This window comes from Lampris incognitus, chromosome 1 (assembly GCF_029633865.1).
Source record: "Lampris incognitus isolate fLamInc1 chromosome 1, fLamInc1.hap2, whole genome shotgun sequence".
Taxonomy (NCBI): domain Eukaryota; kingdom Metazoa; phylum Chordata; class Actinopteri; order Lampriformes; family Lampridae; genus Lampris; species Lampris incognitus.
The window spans coordinates 139,355,869-139,370,685 of NC_079211.1; the positions used below are offsets into that span (position 1 = coordinate 139,355,869).

The following is a 14,817-nucleotide window of genomic DNA, read 5'->3' on the forward strand; positions in this document are numbered from 1 at the left end:
CAATAGGCCGACCTGGTTTTTTGACTGTCCAAAGTGTAACAAGTCATACAAATTAAACATAACAAAATAATAAAAACAAAAAAAAAACATGACAAACCATAAAATAAGATAAATTAAACATTAATGAAATCGGAGTCACTATTGCAACTTCTTCTAAGTTGGATGGTTATGCAAAAATGACATGTACTATACAATGTGTATGGCTGGTTCTACTGGAAACAGCACCTTGAGGATGATGGTAGCAACAGACTGCTTGTCTCTCATTGTCACAATGCCAGAGATCTCCTCAAATTCTGAAGCCTCATCTGGAGTGATGTTCCAGTAAACCTGAATCTCTCCAAAGATGACTGGTCCTCGCACAAGGCTGTTGAAAACACAAATGCAGGCGCACACACGCACACGCACACACAACACACCCACTTCTTTTTAATCTTGCTAATCTAACAAACCAACCAACCAAAGAAACAAGCAAAATCTCTTGTCTCACCAAAAGAGATGTTTCTCACCTGACCATAGCAGTCCCATTGTAATCTCCCAGTGGTTCTCCAATTATAATGTCCCTGGAGAACTCTGCTATCCCAACAATCCCCAGCGCTGCCTTGTCCCCTCGGATAGTGATCGTGGCCATGCCTGGTGAAAACAGTTATAAATGAGAGTGATTAGCATGATGGATATTCTGTAACAGTAAATCTATCTGGGGCGTTCGGATAGCATAGCAGTCTATTCCGTTGTCTACCAACACGGGGTCACCAATTCGAATCCCCGTGTTACCTCCGGCTTGGTCGGGCATCCCGACAGACACAATTGGCCGTGTGGGAAGCTGGATGTGGGTATGTGTCTTGGTCACTGCACTAGCACCTCCTCTGGTCAGTCGGGGCACCTGTTCAGGGGGGAGGGGGAACTGGGGGGAATAGCGTGATCCTCCCATGCACTACGTCCCCTTGGTGAAACGCCCCACTGTCAGGTGAAAAGAAGCGGCTGGCGACTCCACATGTATCGACGGAAGCATGTGGTAGACTGCAGCCCTTCCCGGCTTGGCAGAGGGGGTGGAGCAGTGACTGGGATGGCTTGGAAAATAGGGTAATTGGCCGAGTACAATTGGGGAGAAAAAGGGGGGGGGCAATAAATCTATTCTTTTTATTGTGTAGCAGTATATGATTGTGAAACCATTAAGGACAATAAAGATACACGCATATTCTTTCATGGAGCTTACTGATTGTGGGAGTCAACCATGCAGACAGGATATGCATCCATACTGACCATTTAAGGGGTCAATGACAGCACCACTCTTGGCAGGAAACAGTTGAACAGTGAAGCTCTCGTCTCCCTCCAGCACAGTGTCGGCTAGTGCTCTTATCACAAATGTCTTCACGGACTCAGTCTGGCAGGTATGGAAGCATGGAAGACCGCATTAGGGAGGGAAATTCTCTTGTAAAACACAAGATATTAACGTCCCCGTGAACGGAATTAATTTAACCGCATTAAGCGGGTGTAGATAATGAATGGCTGGATGGATGGATGTGTTAACCTTCAGTAATTAATACGGCAATAACAATGCAACATAATAATTACTTTTCATCAGACTATTTACCTTCCTGGGTGAAAATTATCTATTTGTGCAGCATACCCAATGCTTGCCAACAGAAATGATGGAAAATTATACTGTACCTCAGTAAAGACTAGGGTTCCATTTAAAGGTGAAAGGTCTTCTCTAGCCTGATCCTCCAGTTGCCACACCAGTACCACAAAACCCTCGCCTCCCGTGCTCCGCAAAACAGCTAGCATCGCCACAGCTGTGGGGTCCTCAGTGAACTCTGGCTCACTGACAGTTACCTAGAGTCAGAGTAAGAATAATAATGGTCAGATGGAACATTAAGGTCACAAAATCACTAATCTGTATAATGGGACATGTAGTTTAGTAGAAGTTTATGATCGTCATTATCAGGCATCATGTAAAACAGTGGAAACTATTCACAGAAGTTGAATAAGTTCATCAGGGCACGTTTATTGAGAGAAACGTTTCATCACTCATCTAAGTGACCTCTTCAGTCTCAACTGACTGCAGGTATCCCCACCCTTATAAACAATACAGTGGCATAACGAATGAAAACAACAATCAGTTTCATATGCAAATTGTAATGACCATTAATTAGAGTTATAATGGCAATCTGTACTATTCACAAAGGATTGGGGAATATTTGCAATCACAGCATTGTAAGATGGCGACAGATGTACTCCATCCCTCTGTCATCTATGTGTCTATGTGATAAGGGAACAACCATCCCTGAACCAACCAACCAACCAAGGGGGAGGGCTAAGATGCACGACAGATGCATGGTCGTTCCTTCTTCACATAGATGGCCTCTGATCAGCACGTGTTGGCTTACGATAAACATCAACAATCAACAACAATGAAAGGGGCCATCTTTGTGAAGAGGGAATGACCATCCCTGAACCGAGGGGGGGGGGCTAAGAGTACATCTGTCGCCATTTTACAATGCTGTGATTGCAACTATTCCCCAAACCTGGCTGAATAGTACCCATTGCCATTGTAACTCTAGTTAATGATCACGGCAGTTTGCATATGAAACCAATCGTTGTTTACGGCCGTTATGCCACTGTATTGTTTATAAGGGTGGGGATACCTGCTGTCAGAAGAGGTCACTTAGATGAGTCATGAAATGTTTCTCTCAATAAATGTGTCCAGATGAACTGATTCAACTTCTGTGATTTCCTTACCTGGATTATTGAGCATGCATTAAGACTGTGGAAACTATCTATCCTTATTCGTTAACTGTTAAATAACAGTAACATGGTCTACTGACATGTTAGACGCATTTTATTGATGGTATAGTATCTCAGGTTGAAGAGTATTTTGCTCTGGTCTTGACAGAGGAGAGATTTGCAGATGGAGAAAACTTTGAGTTTTATCTTAAGACTCACTTCCTGGTCCTGGAATCCAAATCGTCCCAGAGGTGAGTCATTGGATGGAATGCTCACAGTAACAGTGGTTGACTCCCCGAGTCGTGCCCCCCCAATCACACGTAGCAGAGTCACAGTAAAAGTCTCTGCAGTCTCCATTTCTTCGTCATCTGTGATAGTGATGTCAATTGTGGCTTCTCTCTGAAAAGATTGGTGTGGTAACAAAGACTCTTAAAATGAAGTTTCTTAGAGTCAGGTTAACAATGATGCCCTTCTGTTTTCACAACCTGCACTTTAATTCTAAAGGATAACCAGTATATAGGTTCTATGTTTTGGCTTTATTTGACATTTTATACTCATTTGAAATAGGACAAATTTCGGCACGGTCATTTACCTGCCCATCTAGTAAGGTAATATTCCCGGATGTGGGGCTGAAATCATTAAGGCTGGCAGTGGCTGGCTGCGCTTCCCAGTATATTACCACTCTTCCTGTTCTCCCAGCCAGTCGCTCAACTTTAAGATGGAGGATATTGTCTGGTGGTGGCATCTCGTAGGCCAGCACCCTTCCATGAACAGCCTGGAAAGGATATACAGAAATAACATTCAACCACTGTAGGGCTTAAATGCTTGTTTTAGTTCATTCTTCCTTCTGGTTGTGATTTCACTGGGAGTCGCTCGAGAAGGCACTCTTAAGAGCTTCACACGCCTGAATACAGGATTACATCATGACTGCAAACGTATTAATCACTATCAAGTCTTCACACCTATCTTTATCAGCCAATGCTGGTAATAGTTGCTCACCTCAGACATATTAAACTGCAGAATTCCTCTTGGGTCATCATTCTCTTGAATGGTGACTTCTGCCATCTCCATACCAGGCCTCTTCACATTGGGCTTACCTGCTACAGGAGACTCGCCGACTAATTCAACACTTGTGATGTTTACCAAGAAACTCTCGGCCAGCTCTGGGATGTCATCCTTGAGAAAAACACACAGGTATGTAAGTGCGTGCACAAACATACACATGCGTGTACAGGCACTGTTGCCCATTGGTGCACACAACCACTTTTTTTTTTAACTACACACAGACACAGACACACACAAACGCTAACCGACACTCCCGCACATATATTTCTTGAGCGTCCTGAGAATTTGAATATGGTTTTGTGGTAAGGACTGCTGCTGCCAGGGCATAAGGGAATAATTCATGGATAGTGAGAGCGCCCACATTTAAACATATGCAAAGTGAACATAAGAAAAATATAAACTTCACTCTGTGCCACTTTTCATACCACGTGTCTCCATAACAACCTTAATGAAGGCTGGCAGCTTCAGAGAGACCGAGAAACAGAGCCCCATGTTTTCAAGCTTACTTGCCCCTTTTAGCCTAAACACACAACATAATCACAGTCCCATTAGTGGGAGGTTAAAATAGATACCACAGGGCCCTGTAATGTAGTTGGGAGAGAAAGAGGGATCAGTGGACAGACAGAGAAACACACAAAGAGAAACACAGAAAGAAAAATCACAGAGAGAGAGAAAGAGAGAAATAAACGAAATGACGGGAAGACAGAAAGAGACTGTCAGAGGCAGAGAGAGACAGACAGACAAATAGGCAGACAGACCCAAGGAAGTTGGGCACAATGCAAGAAATGCAAATGGATATTGCAAAACATAGGAAAAGTAAGTAACAGAAGGAAACTACGGGATTTCTCCTTACAAAGAAGGCCCATAATTTGATGATATCAGCTCAAAAGACAGGGCTAAACATTGAAGGGCAAGTTTGGAAAATGTTAAAACCTTAGGAAGCAAACAGGGCCATGGCCCGCTGACTTCACTGATAAAACACTGAGGAAGTGAGCTGAATTACTGAAGGACAAGAAGACTGTGAGTGGGAATGTTAAATGTGCATAAGAAAATCTATTGGGTTTTATCTAAAAAGGACATGGCTTATATATCTTACACATTCTGTTGAGAATCCAATCTAAAACATCACACGATATCATTCCAAATATAGTCTCTTCATTCTAGTGAATTGAAATATGATTTTCATCTATTTAGCTCCCATCCTTACCGGTAGGATGGTGACGGTGACAAGGACCACAGCAGCACCCTCAGTCATGACAACAGTATCATCTTTAGCAGTGTAGTCCTCTCCTGCTGAGGCCTGGTTGGATGTCGGTTGGAACAGAGCTGGCCTTGTCTGGTAATGGACGGCCACCTTACCCGAAGAACCCTGCTCCCTCACTATGGACAGAGTCACATTGACTGGTGTTCCTGTAAAAGGGAAAACACGGAGGGTCAAACTATGTGATGCTTTATAAAATATGGCACATCAGATGTACTCAGTCCATAATTAATTAATTCAACCAGGTTATTCAAAGTAAAAGATGGTGTGAACATCAATCTAAATGAGCTCAAAATGACCAAAATATTGGATTAAATATGCATACGAGTTAGCAAACATATAAAACATCCAAAAAGCAGAAAACTTGGACGTTACATTGGACTGTTCTGATACCCTAGGAGAGTTTCCAAGCCACAGATTAAAACACATCCCACATTAATTCAAATCCTGGAACTCTGTGCAGATCACCTTTACTGTAAACCAAAATGTGCAATTCCCATAATCGCTCTCTGAAACCCAATCTAAAAGTATGTAAGAACCAGCTAAACACAGGGCTTATTCACCGAACACAGGAAAAGGTAATCTAGGAAAACAATTTTCTCTCAGTGGGTCCGAAATACTGTTACACAAACATATTCCTTGTGACCTGTCTATATTGTTTTTCAAAAACCGACAAAACAAAAATCAGTGAGAAACTAAACATGATTTACCGAAGCATTTTTAAGTTCCACTCATTCAGTCATTCATTGATTTCAAGATTAATACACAGCTCTTACTATATGGTTCCTGTGTCAGGGTAAACTGGGAGTCCAGATGCCACCCTATCACTCCATAAGGTGAACCATTTAGCAGGATGGTGATGAGAGCCTGTGCCCGCTGCTGATCAATGACAGCAGCCTGCCGTAGATCCTCCAGCCCCACCGTGGTGACATCCATGAGGGTGATGGTGACACTTTCCCTCAGCTCTGGTACCTGGTCTGCTAATACAGTCAGTGAGATGGTGGAAAATGTTTGGCCCTCTGAAAACGCTACCTGTGGCAGGGAAAAAGACCCCCATGTTGAACTCAAAATGTTATATAATGCAGACATGTTATGAGTGAGAGAGTATTAATATATCATGTATTCATGAACTGCAGGCCATCGAAGTGACAACCGCTTAATCTTTTTACACTTTATGTAAAGTGCCCATTGTGAATCCATCATGTCTGTCTGCAATAAGAGGCCACAGCAGATTTACCACTCCTGAGGTGGGGAAGATATCTTCCAAGCTGCCACTTGCAGCCCAGTGAACAGTCAGTCTGCCGAAAGTTCCCCTCCTCCTCTCCACACTCAGAGAAATAAGGTTATTCTGCTCCAGCTCCTCAACCTCGATAGACAGAGACTTCTGTAGAGAGACAGTGAGGAGTCTACTAATAAAATACAGCGATCTGTGCCAATAACTGAAAAAAAAATCTCTTTACAGTAACAACCAATTCTGAAAAGGCTTAATCCAAATGATTATTGGGCGCAGACTAGTAAGGATAATAAACACAGTGATACTAGACAAAAATTAATATTCTTTACCTGAGCAAAGCCAATAACTCCATGTGCGTCATCACTGGTTGGGATGATAACGGTCACCTGACCACCGAAGCCAATTTCAGCTCCACCCTTTGGGTTCTTCAGGCTAATGTGAAAGTACTCTTCCTCCTCAGGGATATCATCATCCACGATATTCACCGCTATCTCCAGCTCACTGTCTCCCGGTGTAAAGAGCAACTCGCCATAACTGCATGTAAGATGGAAACAAAACACAAGACATTGTAGTGTTCTTTGTCTCTTTGGTCTCAAGTGGGATTTGTTTTACGGAATATAAATGAAGGAATAAGCAAAACCAATCCCTGAATTGTAAAAGCAAAACATACCTTGGTATGAAATCAGATTGATTGGACACAGAAGAAAATTCATAGACAGTAGAACCATTTTCTTCTGTGGAAGCCAAGAGGGACTTGGACATGTTATGTGAAGAGACCAGCAGAGACAGGAAACTCTTGGCTGGAGGGGCCCGCAGGACCATGGAAAACAGACTGACATCAGACCTCCAGGAGTAGAGCGATGAACCATTTATTCCAGCCAGCAGGACATAGGCTAGACAGAAGTCAGGGGGGGAGACAGATTTCAAGGAGCAACCTCTCAGATAAGCTAACTGACTACTCATGTGGCTGATCCCTAACAATAGCAAATAACTCTCGTGGTTGCGGTGATTCAAAACCTTTGAAAATCGTTACCGCCACTCCTTCTCATTTACTTTCTAGCTCGCTTGACCAATGCTGCTCTCTGCTGGTGTCCGATCTAAGTCAATTGTGCACGTGCATGTGCGTCTCACATCGACGGTTGACTTAGATCGGGCAACGACAGTGTCAAAACATTTTGTCTTCGGGTATGAGTCTTGAAAGTAAAAGAGAAGTCGATTATATTTCGCAAGTCAGCAAATAATTCACTGCTGATCTCAGCACAAGAGGACTGGAGGAACACTGGATAAACAACAAATAACCTCTATCTTTATTTTCAAAATAAAGCTGGGTAAACCATTTACGCTCACGCATGTGCGACTCACATCTACGGTTGACTCAGATCAGGCAACAACACGATCAAAAGTTATTAAAAGAATTTTGATAATCTAAAAAAAATGCTAAAGTTAAAGGAACAACTTCCTCTAGGTTGTAGTCAAAACAGGAAGTGTTGCATATTCTTGTTTCTGCCTGATCTGAAGCAACCATAGATTGAGTAGCACATGCGCGAGCTTAAATGCAGGGCCGGATCATGACATTAATGGGCCCTAGGCCTCGCCTCCGTTATTAGACTTGGTCGCATTCGTGCAAGGGTCTGCCTAGGAGGCTGCGCATCCACAGACTGACAGGCAAAATGTTTTTATTAGGTAGATTTTTTTTAGCTCGAGCGTTACATATTAACCCCCGCCCCACACACACACACACACACACACACACACTTTCCATTCAATCGACTTGGGTACTATGCGAAAGTCTTATAATGGCAGGAAATACCCTGGTTTTTCTGTGTGTGTGTGTGTGTGTGTGTGTGTGTGTGTGTGTGTGTATGTTCTCTGCTAATCTCACATACTACTGGGCCTGTCAGCCTAATAATTTTTGTGCACGGTTATGACTGTATAATCAAGGACCTCGCATGGCAGTGGTGATTCAAAACCTTTGAAAGACTTGTTGTATACCGCAATTGAGTGCTAACTCCTCAGCTGGTTTTTCGCCTAAGACCCAGCACCGGAGAAGGGGAAATACGCAGGCAGTGCCTCCGTATTTTCCCTTCTCCCGGTAGACGAAAAAAGGGGTGGTTTGTCGCCAAGTCCGAGCACCAGAGAAGTGGAGACACGCTTGGCAAGGATCTGCACTCTGCTGAGTGCACTCTTCTCATCTGACATTGTACTCACTTATTCCTGATGGAGAGATGAAGGGATGAATGGAAGTGAGGCCAGAGTGGGGGATAGACTGATAATGCTGAGGCAGAGACTGCCCTGAGCGCCAAGCAAACACCTCACACGATGGAGAGGGACCTGGGGAGAGATACACACACACACACACACACATTCATAAGTATGCAGGAAAACCGGTCAAATATAAGCAGCCATGCATAATCATGCAAAAACACGCAAACACATACGGAGACACATGCACGCAACACAAATTTGTCGGCATTATGTTCTTTCACAGTAGAATATCATAATTATCATAAGTAAGAACTGGTCTGTCTGACACACCCAACACTGCAAATTACAGCCTCTGTGTCCATCTGTGGTTCCCCCCTTGCCGTAGTAGAGCCTTTCCAGTAAATTTACCACCACTGCAGACTCTGAAAGACTGTCCCATTAAAATATAAAGTGCAAATTCTAAGGATATAATCCAGCATCCCAAATCACTTTTATGATCTTAAGCCCTATTCACACAGGACTAGTATTACCTGTGGACCTCACGTGATTTAGAAATTATACCCCCCCCACACACACACACACATCTGTGTTTCATGTGGCGCATTCACATGAGCTAAGTGAGGTCTGTATTTTACTTGAATTTACTGAAATTACCCCCACCCCCTGGATATGATTGAAAATGTCAAGGATCCGTGTAACATCCGCTTCCTGTACACTATTTTCCTCTGCATCCACATCTTGAACATCGTCTATCGTTCTGTATTCCTTACCGCATGCTGCCACACATGTCATCCATCTCACCGTCTTTCAAGATTTCGCTCTTGTGATGGATTTGAGCTTGTTCTTTCTACAATGGGTCACAATGCTGTGTAGTGAGATGGGTCTCCTGAATCTGTGCCCAAAATGCTGCCAAAACTTACATTTATAATTTCCACTGCAGCCTCAATAATTCTCGACCGGGAACAAGGCAGAAAAAAAGGTGTGGAGAAAAAAACCCTGCTAAAAAAAAAAAAAAAACACAACCCCAAACTACTGAGATGCTGATTCGCATGGGACTAATATGATCAGATGTCCTCTGAGTTTGCTGAAATATGGTAGGCAATTTGCACTGGAATTTTTACTTTACAAATTACGGACATGGCTGATTCACACATGATTAAGATCACAGACGACCTCCGCAGTTATTACACATTACTAGAGGTCCCCAGGTAATACTGACCAGTGCAAACAGGGCTTTAGTTTGGTTTACGAATTGCAGGGATATGATTTGTCTGTTGGATGCTGAGATTCTTTTCACACCTTTTTAAGTATAATGTACTGATGCACAGTACCCTAACCACCCACTCAACACCATACAATCCATTCAAAAGTGTACTGAGGAGAAACATGTGGAAAATAACATTCAGTCATTGCAAAAAGACAACATCATGCACTCAGTACAAACTAAGAGTAATAATTGGGGCCATTTTAAAAGATACTAACTCCACATGAGATCCCTTTGGAAACAAGTTAAAAATTTACAAATTCCACATGTCAGTCCATCTGAGTAATTTGATATCAACAGATTTAACTGAGACATGGATATGGATTGCACATTTAATGTACAATGTTTAAAATGCAAGAAAACAACAATAACAAAAACCTAAAAACTGGGGTAGCCAATTTATTTTTAGTTTACCTACAGAAAGCTTGCTAGCCAACGAACACCAACAGTGTTAAAGCATTACTTAAAGGGACATTTCACCAATAGTTTTGTGTAGTCAGTACTGATGAGTGATGTAGTCGATTGGAGCAATAAGGTCTTTACTCTGTACTATATTGACAAAGAAATTGGTGTTGTCCGGCTCACAGCATCTTTCCCACAGTGCCTACACGTACCACAATTCATTGTGCGTAAGCCTTTGTATTGTTGTCCATAAAATCTTCTGTACTAATGTTGTGGGGCGTCATTTCCACCATCAGAAATGAAGCTTAGCCAAGAGAACGAGGATGTGTTTTTTGAACAGCGTGTTTAGAACAGATTAGAGTATTATAAACCCTGCTAGGCTGTAGTTTCTCCGGTCGCCAACTGACATATTGATATGTCACGTAACCTCGGTTTCACTGCCCCCCCAGATGCAGAAATGAGCAGGAACAACGGGAACAACTGTGGGTATATTTTTCATGTGTTATCCATGTCGCAGATAGACAGAGATAAAGTTGAAAATTGGTGAATTTTCCCTTTAAGCTGAACTACAGGCAACAGCACCATGCTGACAACGTGATTGACAGGCAGGTTGGGATGCCTCCTCGCAGAGGGCTGTTCCGGTCATTAACATTCAGGCGTGGTGAGGTTTTGGAGTGGCTGATTATATGGTCTAGAGCAGTAACAAGACTGGACATTTTTCTCAGAGCATTTCATTTATTGATCTCTCAGGTCGTAAAGAAATGTTGACCAAATATGACCAAAATGGTTCTAAAAATAAATTGACTACCCTAGCTTTAAATGTAACATTAAGTAAAAAAAGGAGAAAAAAAAGGGAGGTCACCTTCGATAACAACCAATAGGAGAGTGTCTTCTGCTCTTGTGTGAATTGCCTCCACCTGACTGGCTCTGTTGGTGAGCGGGAGAGGCTGAGGATTCTGGAATCTGCCACTGGTCCACTGAAGTAGGAAGCAGCCGTCAGTCTGCCTGTCTACGCAGACCACCAGGTAGGGGACAGGCCCACGAGAGAATGGAGACACGCTACGGATGGCATCCTGGAAGTCAAGGGTCTGGAGGAGGGTAAAGAAACCTGCCATCCTGATGAAAACCTGTAGCACGAAACAAAAAAATATTTAGCATAATGCTTTTTTATTCTGTTAACTTACTAATAGTGCAACGGCATTAATGAGTGGAAATTACATTACATTACAGCCATTTAGCCGATGCTTTTTTCGAAAGCGACTTACAAAAAGTGCACTTAACGTAGGAAATCAGGAGAACTACTAGTCATCAGAGGTCATAAGTGCATCTTCTCTCTAAACAAGCATCTAAGAGCAAAACCAGTGCTAAAGTAAAAGCGCGAGAAAGAGATTTTTTTTTAAATGAGTAAATACAATAAGTGCTACGAGCAAGTAACAGGGTAGTAGTTCTTGAAGAGGTGAGTTTTCAACCTGCGCCAAAAGATGGGCAGCAACTCTGCTGTCCTGACATCAGTGGGGAGCTCATACCACCACTGTGTGGCCAGGACAGAAAAGAGCTGTGACCAGGTCGATCGGCAGCAGGGGCCTCTGAGTGACGGGACAACCGGGCGTCCCGAGGCAGCAGAGCGAAGTGGTTGGGCGGGGGTGTAGGGCTTGACCATGGCCTGGAGATAGGAAGGAACTGTTCCTTTCACTGCCCTGTAGGCTAGCTCTTAAACTGGATGCGAGCAGCTACTGGGAGCTAGTGTAGGGACATGAGAAGGGGAGTTGTGTGGGAGAACTTAGGGCAGTTGAACACCAGACGAGCTGCAGCTTTCTGAACACGCTCCAGAGGTCTGATGGCCGACGCCGGGGCGCCAGCAAAGATGGAGTTGCCGTAGTACAGCCGGGAGATGACCAGAGCCTGGATGAGCACCTATGCTATCTCATCGGTGAGGAATGGCCGAATCCTCCTGATGTTATAGAGGACAAATCTGCAGGAGCAAGCAACCGATGCAACGTTTGCAGCAAACGACAGTTGGTCATCCAGAATCACACCCAGATTCCTCGCAGTCCGAGTTGGCGTCATGAAATCAACTCTCACTGAAAAAAGTCATATCTTTCCAACTGCAAAAATTTAGATATAATGGAAAAATACAAACTTATACAGGTTCTAATGTAACCTTGGTACTGACATAATACGTGCCTTTTCTGAGACAATAAGTGCCTTTTCTCACCAAAGAACAAGGATGAAAGAAACACCTGTGCTAGAATGTGACCTTCCCACAACAAAAGAAGGAAGAGTTGGCACCTGCAGACAAAGAGAGCTACTCCCTTTGTCCAGTGTCAGCAGAAAACCACAATCCATCCTGGCATGCAAGTTGTTTGTCTCACCCTATATATATATTAAAAAAAATCATGCAACTAATGCTCTGGGCTTACTCTTGCCTTGGCGAGACTGAGTCCACTTAAGTGCTTTTTCTGTGACTTAAACTTACTCAGAGAGACAAGACTGACTATTTTCTTTTTATCACAAAGTTTGCCACCACATTACAAAAATGCAATCTCACCTGGCTTGATGCTATCAGGTAATCTCTGCTTTCAATCGAGAAGTGTTTCACATCCAGAGCCTCAATACCTATGGTTTGTTTCTGAAGAATTCAAATTTCACCAAAATAAGATGGGAGAGATAACAAAACAATGTCAATGAATAATCAGAATCAACTTTATTGGCCAAGTGTGCCTATGTACACAAGGTATTTGACCCCAGTATACAGCAGCTTCTAGCACTTGCAGACATCACTCACACACAAAAAATAAAAACAAAATAAAATAAATGGAACAACAGGACATTGGAGGCAAGCATGTATATACAACAGGTATGTCACTACTATGCAGTTTTGTTATGGTAGTGTAATCAACAACCTATGCCTATATGCCATATTGCTTATCTCCTATATTGCCTATTCTATACCAAATGTTAAGCACAATAGATATTTATATACACTGGAAGAATATTCAATCATAGACCATGCAATACTTGTTTCTGTGGACAACCAAGCCACCAATCAATCTGATCGTTCAAATCCTTACAATTTGCTGTAATGATTTAGGAATTGCATGTTGCTCTTTATAAAAGCATGGATTAAATGCTTAAAATGAAGGGTGACTGAGATGATTAGGATTATATTTACCAGTGTGATGTTGAGGTCTTTCTGCAGTCTGAAGATGCTGAGGTTGGCTGCTGGGGAGAAGGGAGGACCACTGTGTGTAATGGCTATATAGCTAGAGCCATTGATGGTAAACCCCACACATGAGTTTGGGTCTTGGATTCTGACAGACTGGAATGACCACAAACGACAGAGATTAGCAGAGTGAAAGAAATATTGAGAAAAAATTGTATTGTATGTGCCTCTGAGATGAAAGCGTTACATTATTCTGTGAATACTGAACAACTCGCAGAGCATGGAATCTTCATTAAGGCGAACTGATAACTTCAATTCCCTTGTATCAAACTTCCTGACTGCTATACATTATCCTGTTACACAGTACATGTGCTCAGAGCAGACAGATCATGTACTTCTTGAGAGTGTGATAGTACTGTGGATATTCTACCTCTATGGGTACAAAAACCCCCTGCCACCTGTAGAGAGTGGCAAGGGTGTGGGGGGATCCAACAGGGGGTCTCCTATCCAACCTCATAGCCAGGAACGAGGCTTCTTTGGGGATGGAGCACCAAGCGGAGGTGTGGCTGTCTTCAAAGGTTTGGTACACGCCCATCACTGACAGACTACCCTCTGAAAGTGATAATGACTCATTAGCTACATTCCATAGGTAGGAATGAAGGAATAGATATGACATAAATGCATACATACAATAAAATTAACAAGAAATTTGTTGTGAGTTGAAAAGAACAGTCTCACCAGAGGCAATAGCTGTACCAGACTGTGTCTCCCATTCCACACTGACAGCTGAGTCCAGGCCGTTACTACGAGACACTGTCAGAAACACGGTCTTGCCACCCTCCTCAGCCACCACTTCCGTGTTAGTTCTGCACAGAAAATCATACAGGCAGGCTGATTATAAATGCAAACACACACACACACACACACACACACACACATATATATATACATACATACACACACACACACATATATACATACACACACACACACACATATATATAAAAGTGTGTGTGTGCGCGTTTTTCTGTGCATGTATTCATACTGTTCATTGATACTATGTATGCCAAACAGCATGTTGCGTGATAAGACACTAGTAGAGTCTTGGTCTGTATAACTTGATTCAGACCTGTTGAGAGAGGGTCCAATACGGAACAGGCCAGAGGGAGCCAAGTTCTCCAGCACTGTGATGAATGTGTAGAGCTGGTTACCCAGGCGTGCACCTCCTGTTGGTCTAGACAGACTCACTGTGAACGTCTCGTTCATCTCAGGCTCAGCATCCAAAACTGCCCAGATTTCCAGCATCTAGTAAAACAGCACAGACCAGGCTTTCATGATTGACAAATCAGAAGAAGAAAAGAAAGCCACTTTATTTTTGTCATTGTACAGGTTACAGCGAAATTTGTTCTCTGCATTTAACCCATCCTATTGTACAGGAGCAGTATGCAGCTGCAGCGCCTGGGGACCAACTCCAGTTCTTCTTTCCATTGCCTTGCTCA

The 14,817-nt window shown here is 43.0% G+C and overlaps 1 protein-coding gene across 2 annotated transcripts in view; it reads right to left on the minus strand.

Moving 5' to 3' along the window:
- Nucleotides 1-14,817, minus strand: part of adgrv1 (adhesion G protein-coupled receptor V1) — a 180,067-nt gene that overhangs the window by 101,859 nt on the left and 63,391 nt on the right. For both annotated transcript variants that reach the window (XM_056301758.1, XM_056301746.1), the window contains 19 exons: nt 14,448-14,623; nt 14,057-14,184; nt 13,749-13,930; nt 13,328-13,474; nt 12,704-12,784; nt 11,018-11,282; nt 8,493-8,615; nt 6,955-7,177; nt 6,614-6,818; nt 6,288-6,434; nt 5,827-6,082; nt 4,997-5,199; nt 3,724-3,900; nt 3,317-3,499; nt 2,944-3,123; nt 1,669-1,833; nt 1,261-1,381; nt 507-630; nt 226-364 (listed from right to left, as the gene is read on the minus strand). In XM_056301758.1, coding sequence (XP_056157733.1) covers nt 226-364; nt 507-630; nt 1,261-1,381; nt 1,669-1,833; nt 2,944-3,123; nt 3,317-3,499; nt 3,724-3,900; nt 4,997-5,199; nt 5,827-6,082; nt 6,288-6,434; nt 6,614-6,818; nt 6,955-7,177; nt 8,493-8,615; nt 11,018-11,282; nt 12,704-12,784; nt 13,328-13,474; nt 13,749-13,930; nt 14,057-14,184; nt 14,448-14,623 — 3,225 coding nt within the window. The remainder of the gene's footprint in view (nt 1-225; nt 365-506; nt 631-1,260; nt 1,382-1,668; nt 1,834-2,943; nt 3,124-3,316; nt 3,500-3,723; nt 3,901-4,996; nt 5,200-5,826; nt 6,083-6,287; nt 6,435-6,613; nt 6,819-6,954; nt 7,178-8,492; nt 8,616-11,017; nt 11,283-12,703; nt 12,785-13,327; nt 13,475-13,748; nt 13,931-14,056; nt 14,185-14,447; nt 14,624-14,817) is intronic.